The sequence below is a fragment of the Triturus cristatus genome, chromosome 6 (genome assembly GCF_964204655.1).
Source record: "Triturus cristatus chromosome 6, aTriCri1.1, whole genome shotgun sequence".
NCBI classification, from domain to species: Eukaryota; Metazoa; Chordata; class Amphibia; order Caudata; family Salamandridae; genus Triturus; species Triturus cristatus.
Window position 1 is genome coordinate 622,468,061 of NC_140589.1, and position 27,163 is coordinate 622,495,223.

Consider the following 27,163-nt stretch of genomic DNA (forward strand, 5'->3'; position numbering starts at 1 on the left):
GTATGTCAGGCAAGGGACCAGGGTCCGAATGCTGACTCCGATATAGTATAATGAGTTGTTGAATCATATAAATCCCAGCTAACCTTTGTTCATCTGGGGTAAGATTCAAAAATGTGCGTACTACTGTATCATCACTATATTTTCCGGGACTGTCCACCCAATGGACAGCTGCCCTGGCTAAATCTTGTTCATCCATAGAATCGAGGAAATGATAACCCCTTCGTTCTCGGAGTAGTTTGTCGGCGGTTTGGAACGAATGCTCGTTAGACCTTATATTAATTATAGGTATTTGAAAATTCCTGTCATTATCTGGACATATCGGATGTATTGAGTCAGTATGATATCTAGTCTGATTCCTATTACAAGATCTTCCTCTACCTACATAGGCTATGGTGTCCGACTGTCCTGTGGGCAGTCCTGACCCTTCTTCCTCGTTTTGTTCGAACTCGTCTACCTCTAATCGCTCTTCGTGTAGGCGTTCTATTTCTTTACGGATCTTTCGGCACATGGCTATTATACAATTTTGTTTATCATGTCTCCCTTCTGATATATTCTGGCTCCATCTTGTAAGAATTTTCATTGCTTCCGGGTCTACCCCCGGTCGGTCTTGATTTCTGATCACACAGTTTATGAGGAAACGTAACAGTTCCCCCTGTATCTCTACTTTCTGGTATTCCATAGCTCTGTAAATACATTCTGGATCTCGCCCTGTTTGGACAAAATGATATATATTATCTAGATGCGCAGTCATTCCTGGTAACTTCGCTAAATACACTGCGGCTCGTCTGATACGCAATGATGCTAGGGTCATTTCGTCCTCCTTTCCAGGCACCGGGTCATATCTACAATCTATAAGAAGTTCCTTAAGCGCACGGGCACTAAGGAGTTTGGGTGTACGTGAATGCGCTGACTCTTGAAAAGTAAGTTTATTTATTCTGGGTGGCGTAGAAAAGATATTGGTAGCTCCTCCCGCGGCCCCATCTGGGGCGTCGGGTGTAAAAGGATTCGTCGAACGTGACACAGCAACTACAGGTGTGGACACAGCCATAGAAGTAGCTGTAGGAGCGGATACAGAAACAGATGTGCTTGCCGGAACTTGTGACTCGATTTGTTGCTGTAGGGATACGGGCACTGGATCTTGGCGTTGAACCTCCCTGGTATGCGGTCTATGTGGGGCGGAATTAGCATACTCGGGAGCTGCGTCATCTAAATATGAGGAAAGAAAAACATCTTCTGCGGTTCTAGGATGCCCCTTAGGATGTACCTTTATTGGGAACAATGGGGTTGGCAAGTCTTTTGGTGTTTCTGGAGTAGCCTTAGGTAATCCTTCGGCCAGAAGGGGATACATACCATTCATAAGGGCATTTCTTTGTCTGTCTACTTGTTCTGATTTCACTCGGATACCTTCCTCAATTAATAGATTCTCTCGAACTTTATTGGAATTCTCTTTACTCTTCTCTTCCTGTCTACGTGCTTTTTCTGTTCGTCTATGTGATTCTTTACGCCATAATTCAACGGCGTCTTTCTGTGACTGTCTGACTTTCCTTTTCCATAACTCTTCCTCGACTTTCATGATGCACTCTGCATCCCAGGTCCCCGCTGTGGGCCACCTCTGACTTTCTGGTAATCCCTTGGTGTAGTCTACCCATAAATCAAGAAATAATATAGCGTCTAAGCCATGTTTGTGATACATAAAGTGCCCTGGAGTGTCCCTAGGAGGAATAGGGACGGCTTCTTCGAGAACCCCTTTTCTGGTAGTGATCTGTCTTAATTTCGAAAAGAGCGGCATATTGAGAACTGACCTTATACTTGATTTTGACCTGATACTTGAATTTGAACAGACTTAATACAATAACCACGATAATGAACAGTCATTCATACCACGATATACAGAACATACTTAAACACTTTAAACATTAAACATTAAACCTTTAACTGAAACAACAATGATGATCGTCTGCATAACTAATCACCAAGCTTAATTCTCGACAATAACTAGACAATAACTAGACACTTCGGAATACTTCGGAATACTTGATATACTGCTAAACAGTACAGATACACTGCTAAAACAGTGCAGACCGGATTTGTGTACCCAAACCCGTCTTGACCGGCACAACCTATGTGCACGTCAGAAATGCCTCCCCAGCAATGGTACTCACCGGGTAGCTTCGGAAACGGAAGGCCTCAGTAACTTGAACTTGAACCGGACTGGACTCGACTCGACTCGACTCGTCGGACACTGGGCTTGACTTCGGACTGGTGGGTCTCTGTATACCTCGGATCTTGCTCTCTCAGCTAGGCTCTGGTCGGGATACTTCGCACTTCTCACCGCCTCGTCTGGGTGTTGATCGCAGTCTCAGTCGCCCCCGCTTGACCGGAGGGAGATACAGGAAATCCTGCTGGTACGCGTTATTGTCCGTCCAGCTGTGGCAGGAGACCGGGCCTGCAACGCACCGCCGGCGCGTGAGATGAGAAAGTGTCCCTGTTCGGGCGCCATCATGTGGTAAATAAAAATTCCTTTACCGGGACTGAATTTGATACAGGAACATAGTAAAATAGCTCAATAAAATGAGAGGCAGAATCCGTGGTATTAGAGGTTCGGAATGGGCTTTATTCCATTAATTCGATTATAATCGGTTGCTCCCAATGTTCCGTCACCACGAAGGTTCAGGAAGTGAAGCACACACTTTATTGACAAGAAATGACTTTTATAGTACATACATGACAATGAAGTAAATGCAGTAGGCGTAACAATTGATAAGGAAAATGACGAGTTGTTCTGCGTAACCAGAAATGGGTGTAATAAGGCGAAAAAAGGAACATAATTGGTTGTGATGTCATGTATAGGTGGATCTATAAGATAATACTTGGCATGGATGCGCGCGCAGCAGTCTGACGTGTAATTGACGTGTAACTAGGGGGTGAAGGGGACTTGACATTTAGCTCTACATGTGGAGACAAGAAGTCTGGGGGGTCAAGTCAACCTAATCCCAAATCATATCTAACATCCTATGTTTAAAGAACTATGTTATCCATAAAAGAAGGACTCTCGGACAGAATCTATTCTATACTGACTGTGCGTGCATGTACAAGCGTCTAAGTGTCTACACTAAATGCGAGGGGGTAGGAATATTCCATGGTAACAAGGCTATGAATTACTTGCATGAGGACAGAGAAGTCGGCCTTTTGCTCGGTAACTGGAAGAATGTTTACTTAAGCTACTAGGCAGGAATGCATCGGCTGAGGGGGAAGCAGATAATTCGAAGGTGAAATACAGTTCTTGGCAGAGAATAGGCTGATGTCAGGCTTCGTGAGCCGCGCAGAGAATGAGACAAAGTTCATGGTCACAGATGCAGGCTCAGACTGGAGCTTTCAGAGGCAGAAGGCAAGAAGAGTTTGATGACAGAATCAGGGCCTACTTGCCTGGACTGTAAAGTGCCATAAGTGAACCATATAAAGCCGGTGGCCTTTCATGTTTAGGAATGGAATATCCGGCCTATTCATGGCGGATCTGTCAAAGGACATGTTGACGGTGGACGCACATGTATTTGCGTCTTCATAACTGGAACTGGAGGGAACATACATGTACTTGTGACATGCACATGGAACCGTTGGGGTCCAAGATAGGGGACATAACTGACCAGAAAAATCCATATTTCCACAACACATATGTTTTATTCAAAGACGGAGAAATAGTGCTGATTTCTTATAAATTGCGTTTATGTTCCAATACAGAAATACCTTTATGCTTCCTCTGAAAAAAGTTTGACTGCTTTTCAGACTGCTGTCCTGAAGGAACGTCCATTGGCACAGGGGAAACGCATAATTGTGCTGTCTCCTGTTCTGGACTTAAAGGTCAGCGTTCCTAACTAGAAATCCTCACATCCAAGATGGATCCAGTTTGCCACTTTCTTGACAGATACTTATGTAGATATTGTTTTAGACAAAACTTTGTAAACATAGTAAAATCTCCACTATGAACAGGACTACCCCATGTCTAGTAAAATGTTGCCTCTAGATTAGTATGCTTTCATAATCTATACTGATAGTTCAGCCCATCCCACGGTTGGTACTAAGTACAAGTACTCGGCTGCATTTGCTGCAGTAAAAGGTGTAATGAAAGATGGTGTATTTCAGGCATAAAAACATATTCAGAAACTCGACGTGACTATACCGCTCAGCTGGCTGAATTGAAAGCTTTGGGTCTGGCATTTCAGAATACAGATTCAGAATTCCCTACACTTATAGTATATGATTCCTATTACTGTGTTCAGTCCTTTAATGATAATCTATCATGCTGGGGCTTGAATGGATTCAGACATTCTAAAGGTTACGCTATCAAGTATAAACTTCTCTGAGGGAAGGAAGCGGCTCTGAATGATGCTGTGCCACGGGCTTATGTGATCCACACATTGAGTCATCAACGTGTTGGAATATACGTTGCAGGGAATTTGTTGGACGATGAAGCTGCCAAGGTGGCTGTTCAGACTATATAAGTAGATGCCACTACCGAAAGTCTACTCCGCAAAAACCTCCTATCTATTAAGTCCTCACAATATTCCCTTTGCTAGCATTCTCGTGGTGGGTGATCAAGGGATACCCAACTGGGACTCCTGGTTGTAGTTAATAATAGCTGTTCATGAGGGATTGGCATCTGCCAGTGTTGGGGTGGTGGCTGCTGTTTCTTTATTACATAAACACTACTGAAGGCAGGGTCTTTATAAACAGACTGAAAAATATTCTCCTTTGCTCTGACATTTGTCAACAACTTAAAAGTTCCACCATTGCTCGTCCGCCGCAGACACCTCTGTTAGTTTCAAATAATCCATTGCAGTGTACCTATTTAGATAATTGCAGACCACTCCAGTGGCTTTAAACTTATTTGGTGGCTGTTGATTCTTGTTCTGAAGTTCTATGGGTGTGGCCACAGCGGTCGGTTGGCGCTTGAACTGTTATTAAAGATTTGTAAGTCTTTATCGGTACATGTGCAGTGGCAGCATGCCACTCTGACCAGGGACCTGTCTTTGCCTCTAAGGGATTCCTGGATACAATTGGCACCCTGAGTGTTGCTGTGCATTATTTATCCCCCCCCATCACCCTGAGGGAAATTCAATAGTGGAGCAGAAGAACTGAGACTTAAAGCAGTCCTTAACAGCTAGAGTATTAGGTTCAGGTCGTAGTTGGATTCATCACCTGTTTGGAGTCCAGAGAGCATTAAATAATTTGCAGAGATGGTCATTGAGTGGTATGACTCCCTACACCGTATTACTTGAGGTATTAATATTTTTCCCAGGTCCTAATAACTCTAGCTCAGTGGAGGCGGATGCGCCCTTTGATATCAATGAATGGTTCACTCACTTACAGAAATAACCATGACTTCTGAGATGAGCACTCAAATTTAAATTCTAAATGTTCTGCCACTGATACAGTGATGGAGCAATCAGTGGTTTCTGGTTGGATTCCTAAAGTTGGGAATCTAGTACCAGAGAGGATTGCAGGTAAAAAAGAGTTTGGCCTGTCCTACTGTTCACCAGTGCCTGTCCTTGCATTTGATTAAGTTACACCATGTGGTCAGTTTCCCATTGTAGGCCACAGGAGGTTCTTGGTAGTTCCTTGTCACCTCTCCCTACCTTGCACGAAATCCCTCTACATGCACTAACTAGTCCTGATCTTTCTACACCCCAGCTGGGGTCTTCAGATCCTGAATTTTCAATCATACCAATTAATGATGGAAACATAGGATGTGTTTCTAACATGAGTTTGCCATTTTCTGCTGTTGCTCCCTGCAATGAAATTATATACTACTTACCGCCTTTGGAGATGCCTACCTGCTCTCCTTTGCCTGATGAGGTCCCTGTTTTTATTCAAATTGCTGCTGGTTGTTTTGATAACATTGATGATTTTTTTTCAGACTCTTCGTATACTTTTTTTTCATAGTCCTACTGTTGGATTTTTATTTGATTATTTTTTCTCTTCCTCTCTATTGGATTCAGTGCAGTTTTCTTTCTGCTGTTGAATGGACACCATCTCCCAGACCATACTTCACTAGAACGTGTAGCTGAGGTGCTTACGCCCGTTCTTCTTTACATAAAGTCCGAAGAGACTTGTCCCTGGTGAACATTACTCCTTTCCCTGTCCGTTATGGCATTGTTTGGGATAAAGTTCCCTATGCCATTTTTGATTCTACAGAGACCTTGGAAATTCCTTATGTCTTTAAAGTTGCTATGGATTACGTATTTACCCTGGGTTAAATTTCTGATGACTGGGATGTTACCGCTGTTTCTAATATGCTATCTGAATTAGAATCATGCTCAGTATTTGAAAATGAGGATTTGTATTTGAGTTCTGCAAATTAGGGTGAACATGTTTTCTTACCATCATTATGCAGATCACTGTTTACACAGAGCTAGTACTCCATGTGCTGTTTTTAATTATATGCAGTGGGAATACTTCTTGACATCACATGTAGGTAGTTCTAAAACATATTTGAAGAAGTTCCTTATTTTTCTGGTCATGTCCCTACAGACCCGGTTTCACATTGTTATAAGCTTTTGCCTTTCCCACCGAAGAAAAGTATGCTCACACAAACTAAATTGATTTATTCTGACTCATTCATTTCACAACTAGCCCTACAGGGTTATGAGTATTGGAAGGATAATATTGAGCTTAAATCTATTTGGGGTACACAACACTGGCAGGTCCAGGACACTGATACCTTGTTTAGGGCTTGTCTGGTCCCTCACCAAATGATCTTTTTAAACAAAACAGACTACATGTATTGGGTTGGTCAACATTTAAATACACCAAAAATTCCCTTTTTTGCTAAATTCGATAACTGCAACAGTTTATTAATTTCATGGAAGCACAGCTTACTGAAATGGTGCAGAATGGAACATATGATTCTTCACTTTCTGTTTCAGAGGTGCCAGTGGATGCAAGGCCAGTTTTATAAACTCTTTCAAGGTGTTTAAAGCAAGCAGGCCAGACCACCAGTATTTTCAGTCACAACCCTCGGGGGTAGTTACTAACTACAGTGTAGGAAAGTTGTGCCAGCAATAGTTATACAACATTTCACCTTACAGCAGTTAAGGATCACTTATCCCTCCCTGTAGATAAAATGAATTTACATTAATTTTTGTTGGGTCCCAGTTCTCCTCATTCTAAACTTTTTATTTATGCAACTTACAATGACATTTGGAAATTTCTCAACAAGAAGCTGCTGAATGATTGAGACAAATTGATACCGGAAATTTGGAAAAGGCATTTAGCTGTTGTGGATAGTGGCATGACTACACGGTCAAGTCATCTTTATTCATTGAATAATGTTGTTTTGTCTGCATTCGGCATAATACAAAATGACAGGTCTATGCTTCAACATGGCCAGAATCAAGCAAGATCGAGTTTTGCTATTGAGTTGGACTTTGCAGGTTCTAAAATAAAATTTAGTGCCATGGAATTATTTGAGTAGAACTGAATTGTTTTCGCCTTATAATTTAACACAAATGCAAAAAATAATGGATGGGTCCCCTGGAAGGGAGGGGCGCATCCTCTCCCCTTTTATATTAAATTTGGCCCTCTCCTCTTTTTAATTGTCTTTGACCCGGGGATGTGGTTCCCACGGCCTGATGAGGCTCGGAGAGGGAGGCCATACAGACCCCATGCCCTTTTAAACAAAAACGGCCCAGGGTTGTGCGTGGCTTGGGATTAGCTGTCTCCCAGTGGCTTCCTTCGGGGAGTAGAACGCAAGGTCTGGCTGCAACTACGCCCTGTGGCCAACTCCACACACGACAAAAGGTTGTGCGCAGGGTGAGGTTGGCTGCCTGCCGGGAGTGGAGTGGGTAGCGTTGGCTGGCTACGGGTGGGCTGGCCACAATGCCAAAGGTTGTGCACATTGTGGGGATGGCTGCATGTGGGAGATTTGCTATACGGCATGGTGGCAGGCCAGGCCCTGCGGACAACCGCCCCACTGCTCATGGCTGAATGTCATACGTTGTGAGGGATTGGCTGCAGGTATAGTAATAAAATATTACTTTACGGAGAAAAAACCCCTAGAAATCCACTGAAAAACAAAGGTTAAAGTAACGTTATAGTTAGGTGTGATAAAAAGATTTATATTTGTTTAAAAAAAATTAGAAATTCACTGACAAAACCAAAGGTTAAAGTAACTTAGTTAGGTGAATATGTCAGTGACAACATCCAAGCTTCTTTTGTACACATTACTCTATGAACTAGCATGGCATTAGAAGCTTAAAAGTGAGTACTAATAGTGCAGAATAATATGTAGCATCATTAATGCCATCACAGATACAACTCCCTTAAGTGTAGGTGTGTCACTGCACAGGCCTGCCTCACTTATTTCCCCCCCCCCCCCCCCCAAAAAAAACACCTTCCAGGTTGAGGTTGCCATGGTGGGCACCTCAAGAGAGGAGTAGCTGCCTTGAGGGCGGAAGCCTGATCCGTTTCCGCCCTCACACCCCAAATTGCTGAAAAAGCCCAGAGTTAACATCAGGGACTTAGCCTGAATCAATGACTGAATGTGGACCTTAACTTTTTTGTTCTGAAAGGTTTTAAAGAGACATTGAGTTAAAGTTGCACAAGTTACCTGTGAGAGTGTTTAAGCTATTTGTACCTGTGCCTAATCCTTTCGTAAGGCTATAGTCTGTTTTGGGCCTATAGATACAAGGTGTTTACAATAGAGGGAGGAAGGGAGGGGGATAGTTCTGGGATACAGGAATGAAGGATATGTAGTATCTCACTGTTAATCGCAGCTTAGTTTTCAACCCTGTATGTTGTTTCCTTGGAATGTGTTGTATTTAGTTCTGCCATGTACTTACTTTTAACATAAAAGATAAGCACTGGGTTAGACATTGTTATTGTGTCTCTTGACTGAGTTCTGAGCTCTTGCCCCAAAGCTACTTCCCCAAGCAGCCTTAAACTGCCTGCCCTTGCTACTCTTAGGGTCAAGCATAGAAAGGGCTGGAGTTGGTCCAGTTTGCAGCGCCATAGTGGACCGGATGTGAATATACCCGTGTCAAATGTTCTCAACCACCATGGTTGGGTCCCAGTTGCACCTGTCTGCCTGATAACCCCCACCCGAAGGTGATGAGACACTATTGACCCCTGTACAGATGACCTGGTCCTCCAGCAAGCAGAGGACAAAGCAGAGGATCAGCACTCCTGATTATGATGTGTCAATGGTGAATTTGCCCCACTATGCTGTCATAAAAATTTGGTGTCATACTTAAGTACACTTTTTTTTTTTACACATACTGTGACTTCTTACTACTGCAATTTCTCTATGTACTGTCATTTTGCACCTATGTATGATCCACACTCCTGCTGATTTTGTACCAATACTAATGTTTTACCTGACTGTACAATATGTTTTTGCTGTAAAAGTGTTACCACTCTCCAGTTGATTTTGCACCAAAATGTGTTTTTGCACCCAATTGTTTCCACTCACCTGCTGAAGTTGTACAGTTAAAGTAATTTTGTCCCAAAAATCGTTTCGCACCTAAATGTGATTTTTGCTCCACGTTGTTGCACCAAGGCTGTATTTTACAGTGTCGGTTTACTTCAGCACTACAGGCTTGGAGAATAAAACAAAATAGGCACAGGAGGCACAGAAAGAGGCAGTTTTCCAAGTCACAAAGCATAAATAACCGGTTTTTGCATGCATTAGCACATTGAAGCCAAACCTATTGGCTTTACTAATGCTGGTTATGGAACGTCCCCAGTGCTTCAAAGAATAAAAGTTAAGGTTATCCCAATTAGGATTGCTGGATGATTGAGAGGGAAAATTGTTTATCAAAAACTGAAATCCGTTGTTCGGGAAGAGAAAGTATAATCTTTATTTCCCACCACAACACTTCTAATTAATCTTCTGTCTGTTCGCAGCATGCCGTTGCTTTGGAACTTTGCTTACAAAGCGTTGTGGCTTTAAAGAGGGATGTAAGCAAGCCAGACTTTTGAAACCAGACTTCCCAACTTCCTTACACATGTCTGGTGTGAGGAACATCTGGTAAGTCATCAATTTGTGAGAATATCATTTTGATAGTAAGTGTATGTTTGATATTTGAAAAAGGAAAATATGCTGGTTGTTTTCTTCTTCTTCTTCCTGATGGAATATGGTAAAGCTCTCGGTTTATTGGTATTTTTATGTATCTCTACTGGCCTATATTTATTTTTTACTTTATCTGTATTAACATTTTATGTTTTGCTGGCTGCGGGGTTGTGGGGAGGAGGTCGCAGAGAAACTGCAGCTGGTATTTTTCAAATTTTAGTTGTACAGAAAATTACAATAATGCCCAATTAAACGCGTTGTAGCATAGTGCGCTCACACGTGCCACTCGCTGCGCCCCAGTGCATCACTCCCAAGGAGATGGAGAATAGTCATTACTGTGGTTTAACCAAGGGCGTAGCCTTTTAATCACATCGACACAACTCATTGAGAAATAAGTGACAACCTTCATCATAGTTAAGCAAACATTGTTATGAGAACACCGTTCATAAGATCAGCCAGATCATACATAATTGTTGAGAAGCAGGACATAGGGCAGATTAACAGCTCATAGATTGTGCAAGCAACACATCAGTATCTCGACCTTCCTTTACAAAGGAACATTTCAGAAAGGTTAATGTCAAGTGCCAGCAGGCCCCTTTACCTTATCCATCGCACTCACCTTGAACCAAGGGCATCCCTTTATTAGTAACTTCCAGGGCACCGCATCGCGGTCCATCCCTGCCAGGGGATACCTACCACTAGGCAAAATCCCCCAAAATGTTCAATTTCTGGCATCCCGGGGTAGGGCAGAAAGGTCCAGGACCACCAGCAGGTCAGTCTCCCCCTCCTGCCTGCCCAGTGCCCACATTAATCAACCCCCTTCCAAGGGGAGAGTCCAATAAATCAGTCCACATTTGGGGTAGCCCCCATTTCTGCTGCAAGAAATTCCACACACTCTACCTTCTTGCCAGGGTGGGTGGGTGGTTGTGCGAATCCGGTGTGATGGATCCCGGTGCTCAGTGAAGGGGAAAAAAATGGCCGACCCCTCGCCTTGCGGGGCCTTATAAACTGCTGTCCCCTTGGGCGCCCCACGATGACGTCATGGGCGCGACCCCTCCGTTGTGGCGACACCAAAGAAGGACGACTCTCCACCCTTGGCTGCTCCTGCCCGTACCGCGACTAAGGGCTCCCCTCTGCTATGTGCCGGGTGCGCCTTCATAGTGCGCTCACACGTGCCACTCGCTGCGCCCCACTGCATCACTCCCAAGGAGATGGACAATAGTCATTACTGTGGTTTAACCAAGGGCGTAGCCTTTTAATCACATAGACACAACTCATTGTGAAATGATAAGTGACAACCTTCGTCATAGTTAAGCAAACATTGTTATGAGAACACCATTCATAAGATCAGCCAGATCATACATAATTGTTGAGAAGCAGGACATATGGCAGATGAACAGCTCATCGATTGTGCAAGCAACACATCAGTATCTCGACCTTCCTTTACAAACGAACATTTCAGAAAGGTTAACGTCAAGTGCCAGCAGACCCCTTTACCTTATCCAGGGCACCGCATCGCGGTCCATCCCTGCCAGGGGATACCTACCACTAGGCAAAATCCCCTAAAATGTTCAATTTCTGGCCTCCCGGGGTAGGGCAGAAAGGTCCAGGACCACCAGCAGGTCAGTCCACCCTCCTGCCTGCCCAGTGCCCACATTAATCAACCCCCTTTCAAGGGGAAAGTCCAGTAAATCAGTCCACATTTGGGGTAGCCCTCATTTCTGCTGCAAGAAATTCCGCCACAGGGCGAGTCGGTCACTGTCGAACTCGCCCTCCCCCCGCTACCACTGATGGGCCTCTTTAACACCACTACGATTGTGCTGATGCCCAAAACGGAGCTGCTGGTCCTCATACAACCAAAAGCGCCCCCTCCCTAAGGGGCCTCTCTCCATCCCCCGCACCCCCACACTATGGGTGCTTAAAGATATGTATCTGCCTCAGATTCTCCAATGGGTACCCATTTACTACTTGGTTACGACTGCACCTTATAAACTGGAAGCCATATCGACCTTATTGTCTGGCTACGGACCCTCCTAGCCGCACAGTTCGCTCCATTGCGTTATTGTAAGAATTCCTCCCCCCAAGCTCAGCTTCCTCCAAACTAGGGGGCTAATAAACATCTACACCTATTGAGCCCCTGGGGTCTATGGGTAGATATACTCTTCTGCGTCCTCATGCCATCCTCGTAGCTTACCTAAGATTTCGTATCCTACAGATGGGTCCCCGCCACTGGCTGCTATGCTCAGCTTATCTGACCCTGGAGTCCATACCTTGCCTGACAGAAGCCGAGCTGCAGACACAGGTGGGCCTATGAGTTGTGAGAAGGGTGCTTATTGAGTGATATCTCACTCGCGTCCGGAATCCCATGAAAAAACTGATCCAGGTGATAACACTTACTCATCAGGGGTTAATTCACCACATTTCCTTAGTGCCTCAGCAGCACCCTTCCCCTCCCCCCTAGAGTCAATTGCTCCACCCCATGGTCCCTAGTGGTTCCCCCTCCAGGCATACCAATGACCTTTGACCCCAGCGGAGCACTTCAGGAAGGAAGCCGGATTCTACTGCAACCCTAGTGTCACTCAGTTAAAACCGCCTTTCTTTTATAGGAGGATTGTGGGCCAGCCTGCTTCTGGTGTGAATCCGGTGTGATGGATCCCGGTGCTCAGTAAAGGGAAAAAGAAGCCGATCCCTCGCCTTGCGTGGCCGTATAAAGCTGCTGCCCCCTTTGGCGCCCCACGATGACATCTTGGGCGCGACCCCTCCATTGTGGCGACACCAAAGAAGGGCGATTCTCCACCCTTGGCTGCTCCTGCCCGTACCACGACTAAGGGCGCCCCTCTGCTATGTGCCGGGTGCTCCTTCAACTGCTGTATTGTAATGCTTCTTCCCTGACAGGCTCCCAAAGAGACTTGCAAAAGTCTGCCCTCTAGCCAACGTTGGGCGTCTGTGGAAGACCGAGTATCTGCCTGCAGAGCAAGGGTTCACATACCATCAACTTGTCACTCAATCCTGATGGTTATCTTTTAATGTCGTAAATATTTGGGCTATTTCTCACGTGCACAAATTGACGAAAACAAAACTTAGATATAGATTCTAAGGATTTACAACAGGTATATATGGGGAGTGTTAAGGAAAACAAAATATACGTATCTGCACAATTTAGAATGTAAGGGTATCTTCCAGTCTGCACCCACCCACTATTGCAGGAAAGAGTTAAAGAGTCAGGCTGCAGGGGGCGCAACTTCTCAGCCGTTCTTGGATGAGGCTGGAAAGACACAATTTCATTCTAAAATGTAAGCCGATGTATTTTTTGTTTTCCTCGACTCTCCCCATGCAGCCAAGGTATTAGACTGGCTGGGTGGGGAGACATTTAAGCCTAAATATATGCAGGAAACACATTGTTTGCCTCCGTATTTATGTGCAGGAATCCACATGTAAACTTAAATGACTTTCTCTGGGTTGAGCTTCTCTCTTAACTGCCCAGGCAGCTGGAGCCAAAGGTTCATCTTTTTACTTTGGTTATACTTAAGAAGTACTGCCACAAGCATCTGCTGTCTTGTATGGAACAGCGGTGCCTAGTGTGACCTGGGAGATTGAATTGTGGTGGTGTCTTGTGGGGCTTTTAGGGCTCTGTTGAAGTCTCCTTTACCTAAAGAAATTGTTAAATATAGTCTTGGATAGAAAATTTAGAATGTGCACACTGGTAACTTGGCTACCTCCAATCACATCAAGATTGATTGCCTACCTTTTCTCTTCAAGCATAAGAACGGCATTCATAATGGCTTGGCTTTTCGACTCTATTTACTCTTTCGCTTTACTTTTTAATGTCGTAGCAACCATGTTTATGTTGGTTTATACTTTCTCAAATGAGTAGAGTTCCATCATACTGCTGATATTGCTACTACCGACTTTTTATGCCATTGTAAGCCAGGTGAAGAAGATAGTGATAGCCACATGGCAGAAGAAATACTATAGAATGAAGTGGATGAAGGAAATTAGCTGACCTTGAAGTGCAGAAGCATGCAGTGCTAGATAGTGTAGAGGCAGCGATAACATGAGTCTGGAGGGAGGCAGGAAGGAGATGACGGGGGGCTGTTTTCATCTAACTGGGCGAAACCAAAGGAGTACTTGCGACTGCGAGAGAACACAAATGAGAATAGAGGACAAGTGGCTGTGTTGGATAGTGCTGGAATTAGAGATGGGCAAATGCTGTTTGTATAGAGTGTTCTTTGCTGAATGTGGATAATGCTGAATTGCTTACATTGTTCATGTTAAGACGTGAATAATTTGATTAAAGATAGTCCTCTTAGAATTATGACTAAGAGAGGTGAAATAAAAATTTTTGTCTCGCCACCATATGCAGAATATCACGTAGGGAAATTACTCTTTGGGATTCACTTCTATTAGCATTGTCGTGATTGGCTAGCGGAGCCTGGAAGCCTGTGTGCTGCCTGTTCCCACGTAGTCCACAGAATGGAGTAGAGATGGCAGCGGACAGGTAAGTGGTTTTATTTATTTATTTTTTTAAACACCCCCTGCCTGCTGCACTGCCCCTGCACCATAGCATCTGCCACTGCCACCTGGTATGTCTTTGGTGCCTGGAGCGTGACCACGACCCGAAGTTGTGCTCCGACTGCTGGGCCATGGCTCCGAAAGCTTTGAGGGCGTGTTCCCAGAAGCTGCTTGCTGCCCAGCATCTTAGAGCTCCCTTGGGTTCCGCGCAGTCGGCTCCGACGCCCAGGCCTCCTCATGGATCTGGACCAGCGCTGGTCACACCCACTTGACCCTCCCCAACGCCGCGTCTGACACCGAGACCCTCGACGTTGCCGGCGCTCATCGGCGGCGCTTCACTATCCTTATTCCATATGAGACAGAGCTGGCTGAGCATCCGCCGAGACTGGCACCAACGGAGCCATTGGGCTCCATGCTGTATCCTGTGCCTTATTCTGAAGGTCTAGGATTGGGTGAGAATTGGTAGGGGCAGCAGGATCCCTTAGAAATCCCGCTTTTCAAAGAGGAAATGGGCTGGTACATGGACCTGGGTGATGCCAGCGGGTTGGATACCTCCCCAGAGCCTGGCATGGTGTCTCCCCCTAACCTGGCTACGGAGGAGGGGGCTTCATTTGCAATTGTGGTACATAGGGCTGCAGAGGTCTTAGACCTGCAGCTTCCTACTGTGGCACTCAAGACCAATGTCTTGACGGAGATGCTGCAGCCTGATGTCTTCACCTCGGAACCCTTGCTACCGTTTAACGAGGTATTGGCAGATGTTCTACTGAGCACCTGGTCCAAACCCAGCATGGGGGCTCCTGTGAACAGAACAGTCGCCACCGCCATCCCCTGCTCAGGGCGACCCAGCTTTCCTCTTCAACCCCCGAGAGCTTGGCGGTCCAACCCTCTACTTCACGTGGCATGTTTCCCTTTCGCACCCCTGGATTGCGAATCCAAAAAGGCTGGACCGCTTTCCCAAAATGCCGCCATAGCCCTATAAAGCGCTTGTTATCATCCTGCGGTGCGGTTCGCAGTGTGCCTTATGTGGTTGTTTGTCTGGACTAGGGGGACTCTTATCCCCAGATTGCACTAAAGCAAAGAGGGGGGGCCGCTTCCTGTAATACCGCCATAGTGCGATAAAACGCTTGTTTCCACTCCGCTGTGTGGGATGCAGGCGGGTCACGCCTGGTCGAAGTCTGGGTCAAGGGAAGGCCCGTCCTGTACACGTCAGTGACTGGAAGAAGTGGGGTTGGGCCACCCCCTTGACTCACATTTCCAGCCACGGAGGAGGAGAGGTGTTTTCTATAAAGGACTTTCTGCCCTGAATCTTGGCATCTGTAAAGGTGGGCTTCTCTTTGTCTCACCTGTTACATGACCTTTAGTTCAATCCAGCCACCTACATTGTGACTTTTTTGCCAGACTAACAGTTTTTAGATTCTTGTGGCACCCATGGTGGACTGTGTTCTTGTTATGGGGGAGGTTGTATTGGTACAGTGGTGTCTGTTTGAGAGGGGTAATTCTCTCTTTTTTTTGTGTGGGTGGAAGGGCTTTGATGGTACGTAAGGGCTCCACAAGCATGAGGAAAAAGAAAGGGTCTTCCTCCAAAGCTTCACCCCGCCTGCTGCCCCTCAAGTTTCCACCATAGGGGGTTTTCTTAATCGAGCAGTAGGGGTGGTATCCAAAGAAATCAAGTTGGCTGAAAGAAGGTTATCCCTGAATAGGGACAACCTCCCCCATTTACCCTGGGGTCGCCTGTCTCCAAGAGGGTTGTTGGGTCACCTCTTTGTTTGGGCACTGATTGTCAGGGAGAAGCTTATAATCAATCAGGGGAGAAAGAAGCTGAGATCCATTCGGCCTTTAAATGATAGAAAGTTCATCAAAGGAGAATGGATCACTTGTCCTGTTTTTACCAGGGTCTAGGGTCCTAACCGTCTAAAAAAACCCTCATTCCCGTGATAGTCGTAGGAGCGGTATATCTTGGTTGTCCGCTTCGATAGTTACGTGAAAAGCATCATCATAGTTTCTTGGTCATGCTTTCCTCCACCTGGAGGGAGACCAACTGGTTTTCACAGTAGTGATCAGAAATGATGAGGGTGAAAGTGAGATGAGTTTAAAATTACCTCCATCCCTCTAGTTTGATTTTGTTCTGTTGGGGATGGGGCAAGGCTACTGTAACACTTCTATTTATGCACCACCATCATTTTTAGGTCTCGCCTAGCGTTGCAGCGCAAGGCGCTTCTCGCTCGGCGAGAGATTTTGTGGAGGGGTTTTCAGAAAGGGGCTTGAAGCCCTGCCCCTCATTTCCATTGGCTTGCGTCACGTGGCCTGCCATTGGAAATGTGGTATTTTGGTTGCCGCCTTTTCTTTTTTTTTTTTTACGGTGAATACTCACAGCCAGCACGTGGCCCCTGACAACCCTATATCTGCTTTCTTAAACCTCATGTAAATACAAACCACTGCGGGTTGTTTTAAGCAGAGCTTACAGTATATACACTTTTCATTTTGTGTGCTTGTAGCAGACTGTTGGTGGCAAGAAGGTTTGGAGGACAATGGGACAAGCTGCCCGTTGAATGGTTACCTCGCAGTGCGGAGGTGCGGGGGGCTGGGCGGCCCTCCTAGGACTGACTGAAGGCTGCCTCGGCTGTGGAACCTCTCTGTGTGCCGGCCTTCTGTGTTTGTGTGCTCAGAGTGTTTGCAGAAGTTTTAAATTGCGCTGTTACTGCGCGTCTCCTCATTTCTGTGGTTTGTTCAATAATTGATCGAACTTATAGCTGACATTGTACTTTGTGTTTGTGATTGGACGGGGTGCTCAGCATACATGGTGGGGTGTAGTTCGGTTTGCGCAGTGTAACGCGGCTGTGTAATCATCGCAGTGTAACAGATGCTGTCAGCACTGCCTCTGGTGGGAAAAGAGGATGAGACAGAAGGGAAATTGAGTTGATAGATGGGAAATTAATCCTATTGTACTCGCAGCTGCAGCCCTATAAGCAAGTGCTCGCATCCAGTCCTAGAGGCCCTAGCCGTGCGAGGCTCCCAGTGAAGTCTGGGAGCAATGTGTCTGCTCCGTCACACACACCCTAGGAACCTATGGCCGCGGTAGAGTAAACTCCGCCGTAAGAACGGGGTCTTCGAATGTGTCAGAAGAACATGGAAGACAAGTGCACCCAGCTATACACATGGTTTATTTTGCAGCAAAAGCAGATTCAATTTTAAACGCGTATCCATTATGACCCTATTTTCTATTCTCTATCTCCTCATTTGTACCTTCCTTCTCCCTCCCTTCTTCCTTCCTCTTTCAGCAGCGCCTCCCTTACTTCCCCTTCCCTCTCCTTATTCTACTTCCCTTCCTTCCCTTCTCCCTTAGTGTCCTTCCTTCCGACAGCACTTGTCTTCTCTCCATTCTCCCCTGCCACTCCATCGAATCTTTTCTCTCTTTCCTTGCACCATTTCTTCTTTTGTTCTTACACCCTTCCTACCCTTTTCTTTGTTCCTCCCCTCCCGCATCTAGCATCCCTTCCTTTTGACTTTCTTGCCCTCCAATCTGCCGCTGCAACAAAGCTCGAAGAAAACCTCTGAACCACACGTGTGGTGGGTGATGTGGAACTTGGGCGTGGAAGCCTCTAGGGGTGGGTGGTGGTATGTGGTGATGATCGAGTGAGAGAAGAAATCTAACAGCAGTCTCAATTCCCTGTTAATGCGTCACACCTTCTATATTCCATTATGGATAATTACATCACATTGAGTTACAGCATAATTACATCACTTGTGTCTCAGACTCATGCACGCAGACTATCCTCATGTTTGGCTAAAAAAAGGGTATTTTTTGCTTGTATTTCATACATTTTACTCCACTTGTACATTTTCGATGCAAAGAATTTATTTTTCTCCCTCGCTTCTCACGATGTGAGTATGTTTGGAGAACTCGCATTATTCATACACCTGCATGCCACCATTTAAGGTGCAGTGTTACGTGTATATTCAGAGTGGTAAAACGCATTGGGAATGATGGTTTAAACTTGCAAAGTTCTGACGTTTTGGAAAATTCCAGAATGCCGTTCCCTACTTCTAAGCTAGAAACGCTAAATATCAAAACTTTTGCCTACTTAAGTTTCACTTTGGTGCGTAGATCTTCGACCTGTAAGTGTCACCAGGGTCTGCCGCTTGCAGAGTCAAGTAATAATTTTTGGGTCACCTATAATGTAGGCGCATAAACAAAATTCTGCTATTTGTGCGCATTGGCCAAATTCATTAACCCATTTGCATGATTCGTTCAAGTTAAACAAGAAAACGACTTAATTTTTGAGCGCAAAATCGCTTTTGTGATTCACAGACAACTAATGTATACTCGTAAAAAAAAAATCAGTTTACTCATGCATGCGTATGTGGCAGGGCACGCTGTGTTTCAGTGACTCCTAAGGTGAAACGCTGTCATTTCGCTATATTTGCTATGTTTTGCACTCCTGGGAAAAGTACATTTTAACATATGAATTGCTGCTAACATCGTTTCTTATCTTTTAAATATATTGCCAATCTTTTTTTAATTGTTTTATCACTCACCCGCTGTCAGCCCCACTGCAGCCTCTTCCGTAATTGGGAGTACTTGGTGTTCGACCCCTGCGGTTCCCGGAAGTAGATCGGGACCGCACTGCACTTGGGGTTGACGCACTAGACGTTAGGCCGCCACCGGATATTTAAACCACGCTGAAGTGGTCGCGCAGCGGGCGCGCCAAAGGCAAGCCCGTCTGCGCCCGGAGCACGACCAGCGCCAGGACCCCTGGTCCTTGTGCCCCAGTAAGCTACTGCAGGCAAACACTATTGGATCTAATGCCCGCTTCATGTGCCCTCAAAAACTCATTGGCAGCGGAGGCAACAGGAACGGTTGCTGAGTGCCCAGTCTGCGCTTTCAAACTGAGCCCTAATCCTCAGGGAAACAATCAAAGGTGGAGGACGGGGGGTAACGATCAGAACAACAAGGAGGCAGAGTCCGGCACCAGGGGGGAAAAGACAGAGCAGACATCCGATTATTTGAAGGAAGACACACCCAAACATATTAAATGTCTCCTAATCAACGTTCAGTCCGTAGTTAAACACAAACACGAACTAGAGGACCTTATTCAGCTCACTGTGCCAGATCTAGTCTTTTTGACAGAAACCTGGACAGACAACGCCTCCATCCCCGATTGGAATATTGCTGTTCCCGACGGTTATGCGTATTCAGTTCAAAATAGAACATCAGGCAATGGAGGGGGCATAGCCATTCTCTATCGAGCGAATTTCAAACTTTATGTTGAGTCTATCTCTACCCTCCTGGCAGAGGCACTACAATTTTGTATAAAACCCGATAATGCACAGACCTTCCAGGGCATATTAATCTATCGCCCCCCAGGTCCAAGAAGTGCTTTTTCACAAGCCTTGCTGACCCTTTTTGAGTCGTATACGGATTCACACTCACTCACGATCCTGGGCGGTTTTAACTACCACCTGGAATCAAAGAATAACCCAGACACCACCAGACTTTTAGATAAAATTATGGCCTTTGACCTAAAACAACTGATAACCGGGCCCACCCACACAGCGGGTCATACGCTGGATGGGATTTTTACCAATGATCCAGACATTGGCCTTTCTCAGCTACTAGATATGCCATGGTCTGATTATAGGGCTATCTATTTCAACCTCAAAAGATCTCAATCCCAGCCCAAAGCACAAGCAAGTTCAGATAAACGTCCAATAAGATGATGGGGTAAAATTAAGGACGGTATATTCGAATTAGTGCTTGACCAAGGACCTATCAAGTCAGAACAATGCAACAATAAAGCTGTACAGCAGTTTAATGATTGGATTTTGGCAACAGCCGACAGGGTTGCCCCAGTAAAAATAGTTAAAATAAAGAGAGCAAAGATATCAGCTCCATGGTATACCCTCCAACTTAAGGACCTTAAGACCAAATGCAGAAAGGCGGAACGGTATTGGAGGACAGATTATGATAGTCTAAAGAAAACCGCCTATAGCCTCTTTGTGAAAATATATAAAGAAGCGATAGTAGATGCCAAAAAACGTTTCTTTACAGTCAAGATCAAGGACGCAGGAAATTCCACTAGGGAATTATTTAAAACGGTCAACCTGCTGGCAAAACCCCAGCAGGTTAGCACCTTCAAGCCAGACCAACATTTTTGTAATTCCCTTGCGGAACATTTTCAAGATAAGGTAAATAAAATATATAACAACTTCTCGCATACCACGAAGCTTCCGGATCTGACTGGGTCTGCTATATGCTCCAGCTGTACGCTGACCAGCTTTCAGCCGATAAGCAATGAAGAGGTCAACGTTACTCTCCTCTCTTTAAAGTCTGGGGCACCCACAGATCCATGTCCACCGACCATCATGCATCAAGCTGTAGGCCCAATTACTGAACATCTTACCCCAATTTTAAACCAAATCTTGAGCTCCGGACAATATCCTGCCATTTGGAAAAAGGCAGCCATCACCCCTGTGTTAAAAAAAATCCCAGCCTGGATCCCTGCAACCCCAACAACTATCGTCCCATCGCTGGACTTCCCCTCGCAGCTAAGGTCTTAGAAAAACATCTGAACAAATCCCTTACTGCTTACCTAGATACAAACGGTTTGCTCGATTCTTCTCAACATGGCTTTCGGCCACGCCATTCGACTGAATCAGCATTGGTAAAAACTGCTGAATAGATCCGTAGCATAGTTGATGGCGGTGGGAGGGCGGTCCTGGTACTTTTAGACCTATCGGCCGCGTTTGACACCGTCAACCACACCGTCTTGGTGCAGCGGCTGAGGGACCTGGGAGTGGGAGGAACCGCCTTAGTCCTATTGGCTTCCTTTCTAGAGAGGAGAAAGCACAGGCTGTTCTGGGAAGGTATGAGATCCGACAGTTTCCACCTTCCCTGCGGAGTGCCACAGGGGTCAGCCCTATCTCCTACTCTGTTTAATTTATATGTCACACCTCTAGCTGACCTCGTCAGAAAGCATGGTTTCACGTTAGTATCGTATGCTGATGACTCGCAACTAATTATATCTACCATCAATCAGCCTGAATCGGTTGCATGCAGATTCCACGCATGCCTCACGGAAATCATGTCCTGGATGGGTCAGAATTATTTAAAAATAAACACCGATAAAACAGAGGTGATGGAATTCGGACCGGGCCCCCCCTTGTGGAATCAATCATGGTGGCCGGCAGAGGTTGGAGAACGTCCGTCCCCTGTAGAGAAGGTCAGAAACCTGTGGGTTCTTTTTGACAGCAAGCTTAACTTTGCTGTTCAAGTTAACAGCTTGACGTCCTCGTCTTTCTTTCTCCTGAAGACGTTAAGAAAATTATTCCCCTACATACCCCAGGAACCTCAAAAAACAGTAATGGTGGCCCTCTTTCTCTCCAAGCTGGACTACTCAAACGCCCTCTTCTTGGGGATAAATAAGTTCCAACTGTTAAAATTACAATCCCTGCAAAATGCGGCAGCTAGGCTGGCCCTGGGTTTACACAAAGGGCAACCCATCTCTGATGGGATACGTTCTTTACATTGGTTGCCTATAAAACAACGTATAGATTTTAAAGCACTCACATACGTGCACAAGGCAATCTACAGCGGAGCGGCTGAACACCTTGAAAGCCTCTTCACACCATATGTTCCTTTGCGCACCCTTAGATCAGCTACCCAAGGCTTGGTCAGAGTACCAAAGATTAAAAGAGAAGGCTGGGTGGGCTGCACAATTACATACTGTGCAGCCAGACTCTGGAATAAGCTGCCCCAGACCATGAGGCTTCAATCTAACCTTCAGATCTTTAGAAAAAATCTAAAAACCAAGCTCTTTGTAGCCACATAGGCCGCTAAACTTCGCCTCCCCCGCCACAGTACCTTTCAGCGCCAAGACGCCTCGGCATTCGATTGCTCTAGAAACATATAAACATAAACATAACATTACCCTGCTATAGTCCAATATTATACATGACCCAAATGCTTTCTGTGGGTTGTGGCTATGGGCCTTCCAGTGTGGGGATGCTGTAAAATGTTTGTAGATACCCACGCCCTCCCATACTTGTGGTCAGGGCTTTAAGTGGGATGAAAAAACTGGCGGGTGTCTCAAAGGGGTGTGGCCAAGATAATTAAGGGAGTGACTTAAAAACACGTAAGCTAAAAATCTGTGCTCACTCAGCATACTATGCCGCCCGACTTTTATTTTCCTGTTCCTGTCATTTCATCCAGATATATGATACAACAAGTAACATCATACCTACAAGTCAGGACTATTGCCATTGTCAATGGTTGTTAGTTACATAAGATAAATAAGCAGCAGCCTCGGCTTGTATATAATATTGAAAAGGCTTCCTCTTAAAGCTCTGGTGACACCACAACAATGTTGCTGCTCCTGAGTTTTAAAAAGAGAAGGGAAATCCAGAGAGAAAATGACTCTCTCTAAAGGATTTCCCTTTCCTACAAAGCTCTCCTGGCATGTCACTTGTCTGCCACTTTCCTAGTAGGCCACTGGTAGCGAGGAAAACTGCTGGCACGTGATTCAACACTGAGTGAGGCAGGGATTGGAGAAGGTTCTCTTTTGTACAGCTTGCAACCGAAAGGCTGGCGGGGCTGGGGCACAGTCAACCGCTATGAGACTGGTAAAGTCAGTCACTAGACAGGACAGTAGACTGACTGGGGCAGGGTCGCTCGCTAAATCTCTAAAAGTGAGGGAAAGTCAGCCACGTGCCTAACTCGACTGTAACAGCGTGACTGAGTTGGGGTTGTGTAATACTTCCTCCTATCAACCTTCAGAATGATGGTCAGACGGGGAGGGAATCAGTCAGGCTTCAGCCAGGTTTGAACGGGGCCATTCAGACCCAAAGCTTCAGTGTGCATGTGACTCAGTGTGCCTGCGTGTGTGATCACGTGCTACGGTGCACCCTGTGTCTGTCTCACGGGGTGCGTGTTTTTCTCAGCGTGTGCATGCATGTGTGCCCGTTTGTAGTGCAGTTTCTATGTATGTCTGTATGCGGTGGTCAGCAGGGGGTAAAAGACATTGTCATTGCTTGATTAATGCTTCACGAAGGGGAAAAAAAACAATAAAATGTTCAATGCCAATAGCTCAAAACAATGTCATAGCGAGGCCTATTGCATTGTAAATGCTTGTTAGCCTTGCACCTCACTTTCACCCTCACCATTTCTGATCACTACTGTGAAAACGAGTTGGTCTCCCTCCAGGTGGAGGAAAGCATGACTCAGACCCTATGATGATGCTTTTCACGTAACTATCGAAGCGGACAACCAAGATATAACCCTCCTATGACTATGGTTTTTTAGACGGTTAGAACCCTGGACCCTGGTAAAAACAGGACAAGTGATCCATTCTCCTCTGATGAACTGACTTGTCAGGGAGAAGACCGGGGGGGGAGGAGGGCATTTTGGGAAAACATCCAACGAGCGCCCGGGACCTGCCTGCAGACGTCGGCTGGTGTCCTGCCGAGCAGAGCTTCAAAGGAAAGGAAAGTGCCCGACTGCCAGGCAGCCGAGCTAGTGCAGAAGCTCTGCCCTGGTGAGCGGGCTGTGCGGGCGGGCTAGACGCCCCGGCGGATCCCCTCCGAGATCAACAGTCTGCCTAGTTGGCATGATTGAGGGTGTGGTGAAGATGGAGGCCGAGGACCCAAGGCCTAGGCTGGAGCGGTAGCGAGAGACGCAGCTACCGGGGAACAATCTGCGTCACTCCGTTAATTTGGCGACCTGATTGCCAGCCTTCAGTCACGGTGAGCAGCGGGCGCCTTTGTATCTACCCAACGAAAGCGTCTTTCACCATCCCCCACTGTTAATACCTGCGGCGCAGCAGGGCTTCTCTGGAGCATCACGGGATAGAGCCCCCCTGAGCACGTGGGATGCACAGTTGTCCTGCATAATAAGACTTTGTACTGCTTACTGGCCTGGTCTACTGGCGAAGTGCGAACTTGGGTGTCCCTGCTGGGAAGAATTGAGCAGACTAAGGTGCACGGATTTGACCTGAAGCCTGTAGTGCACGCAGTGTAATAGTCGCTGAAGTGTGCCATTACAATCCCAGCAATTGGTAACTACACCTAGCAGCGATCAGAACTGATACCCCAGGGGGGTTGTTTGTTCTTGCTTGCCACGCCGGTTTGCTGTTGGTAGGGACGCCTGAGAGATCTGGGGCACTCCGCCTCTTCTGGAGAACTTGGCACCATCACCGCGGTCTCCCTTTACTGTTCCCTGTAGCGGCCACACTCTGGTGGGACTCGGTGTCCCAGAGTGTAACACGCCAACACCGCCAGTCACGAAACCACCCGCAGCTGCTGAGGGCGGAGGCATCACCATTGCGCTATAAAGCGCTGCCATACACCCCACTGCGCGGGAGGCGCCGGGCCAAGGGTCTCAGACTGATCGAGGCTGGGCTGGGCCACCCCCCTTTTATCTCCTTCTTGTGAGCCTAATGTTTGTGTATTAGTCCCCACGGAGCATTGATAGACTTGGGGGGGCTTTTAAGATTATTACCCCAGATACAAAACTATTTGAAGATTTGTGGGGCGACTGTTTGCCCTATTTTATTGATTAACGTTAGCTGGTCCTGTCGGGGTTTGAGGAGGCCGTAATATCTAATAATAATGGAAACAAGTTCCCCCCCACACACAAGGCCGACTACTAGGCAGAAAGCCCTAATTCGAACCCCTATTGCTCAACCCATTGCCCAACCAACTGCCATCAACAGAATGCTGCAGCAGGCTATTGGAGCAGTCTCCGGTGAAATAGAACGCACTGAGAGACGCTTCTCAATAACACCAATGATTCCAAGTATCTCACAATCTACGGATCCAGAGGCTTTCCATTCACCCCAACCAATAGTTGTTCCTACCATTCTAGACTTGTTGTCTACACAAGAAACCATAGCTGCAGGTAACACTAGTAAGACTGGTACGGGTGGGGGTGCAAAAAGAAAAGGAGCACCACGGAAGCAAAATGATCGAAAGGGAGGGAAATATGCAAAACACATTACTGGGGTGGCGACAAACAAACAGCAAGGGAGTTATATTGCTGATGAAAGTAGTATCAAATCCTCGGTGCCTCCAGTATGGGTATCACATTTGGCCACGGAGCTCAAAGCACATCTCGAACAGCTTATAAAATCTGAATTTGAGGATACATTGAGACGTATTGACAAGTTGAACACACTGATGGAATCATGGGGGACTAAAATCGATACTGTTCTCCATGCCATTAAATCTGGTAAACCCCCACATTGGTTAACTGCTCCCCAACAATTAATGGCATCTCCAGCTGTCCCTTCTCAGCATCCCCTACCTGAAGAGCAAGCATGTTCCTGTTCAAACCAACTTGTCCACCAGGACTGATTTTTCAGCCCACAAAATCAGGGCCCAAATATTCTTGAACATAGAGTGCCTCATCTCTTTAATAACGACCAAGATTCTAGGGTTACGGCAACTACCCCAGGTCTGACAACTAAAAAACAGGTAGAAAGAACTTGTGAGGCAGACATTAGGAATATTCCTTATTCTAAGCAAAAGGAAACCAATTCTTTACTTCCCTGTATAAATTTGCCTCCAGCCTCCATACCTTATGTCGTTTTACTAGCAGGAGTACCAGAGTTGTCATCAGGTCGAGGGGAGACATATCTTGAACTCAAAAACAAAGTCACTCATTGGTTGAATAAAACCAGACCACTCCCCCACTCAATCTACAGGGAAATTCTAGTCACCCGTAGGGTAAGTTGGTTGGGGCAGAGGCGAAAAGACATTTTGGGGATTGTGTCTTGATCAACTTTAGGGATAGAAGGGCGGTTAAACACATCCTCGAATGGGGATCCCCCAGGGAGATAGGAGGTATCCAGACACTTCCCCTGGGTTATTTCTATCCCTCTAGTCCTTTGCTAGATAGAGTAGGAAGCGTGTATAAAAAATGGGAATCGAGAGCACAGAGTAGCATTTTGTCAAATATGGGCCAGGGATGGAAAACATGACATTTAACATCCCTGTCAGCAATAGATTTAATTCCCTCGACCTGGTCGATTGACTAAATCCTATTTGTAAATATTTGATCACCACGAACAATCAGCAACCCGCGCACCAAAATTGTGGAAGAACTGAGAAGGGTGTTCAACTCTCTGAGAATATCTATGAGGTTATTCCAGCACCAAGTACTCCTAGTGTATATGTTAAGATACTAGGGGACCCAGACTGCACCCCTCGGGATGAGTCTGGGACTCATGATCAGGCTAAAATTCTGTACCAAGGTGTACAACAGGACGGGTGTTCTATACAGAACACTAAGATCTTATCCTGGAATATAGCAGGCCTGAGCTCAAAAATGGATCTCCCAGATTGGGGAGAGTATATAGATACCCATGAGCTATGCCTCTTCCAGGAAACCTGGTCACGGCTAGATATGCACAGAGTGGGTTATGTGGCATATTGTATTCCAGCTGTTCAGGGGCCAAGGGGGGAGACCATCAGGGGGTCTTTGTACCTGGGTCGGTATACATCTGGGTTGTATCATCAAAATGATAGATACCCCTTCTCCTGATATTTTGTTTATCCTTCTCACCTTCCATAATACTTTGAAAATTTCTATTA

At 46.0% G+C, this 27,163-nt stretch overlaps 1 protein-coding gene across 1 annotated transcript in view; it reads left to right on the plus strand.

Moving 5' to 3' along the window:
- COQ3 (coenzyme Q3, methyltransferase) overlaps positions 1 to 27,163 on the plus strand; it is a 171,009-nt gene that overhangs the window by 40,999 nt on the left and 102,847 nt on the right. The window contains exon 2 of the mRNA XM_085611120.1: positions 9,901 to 10,024. Within this exon, the coding sequence (XP_085467246.1) occupies positions 9,901 to 10,024 (124 nt within the window). The remainder of the gene's footprint in view (positions 1 to 9,900; positions 10,025 to 27,163) is intronic.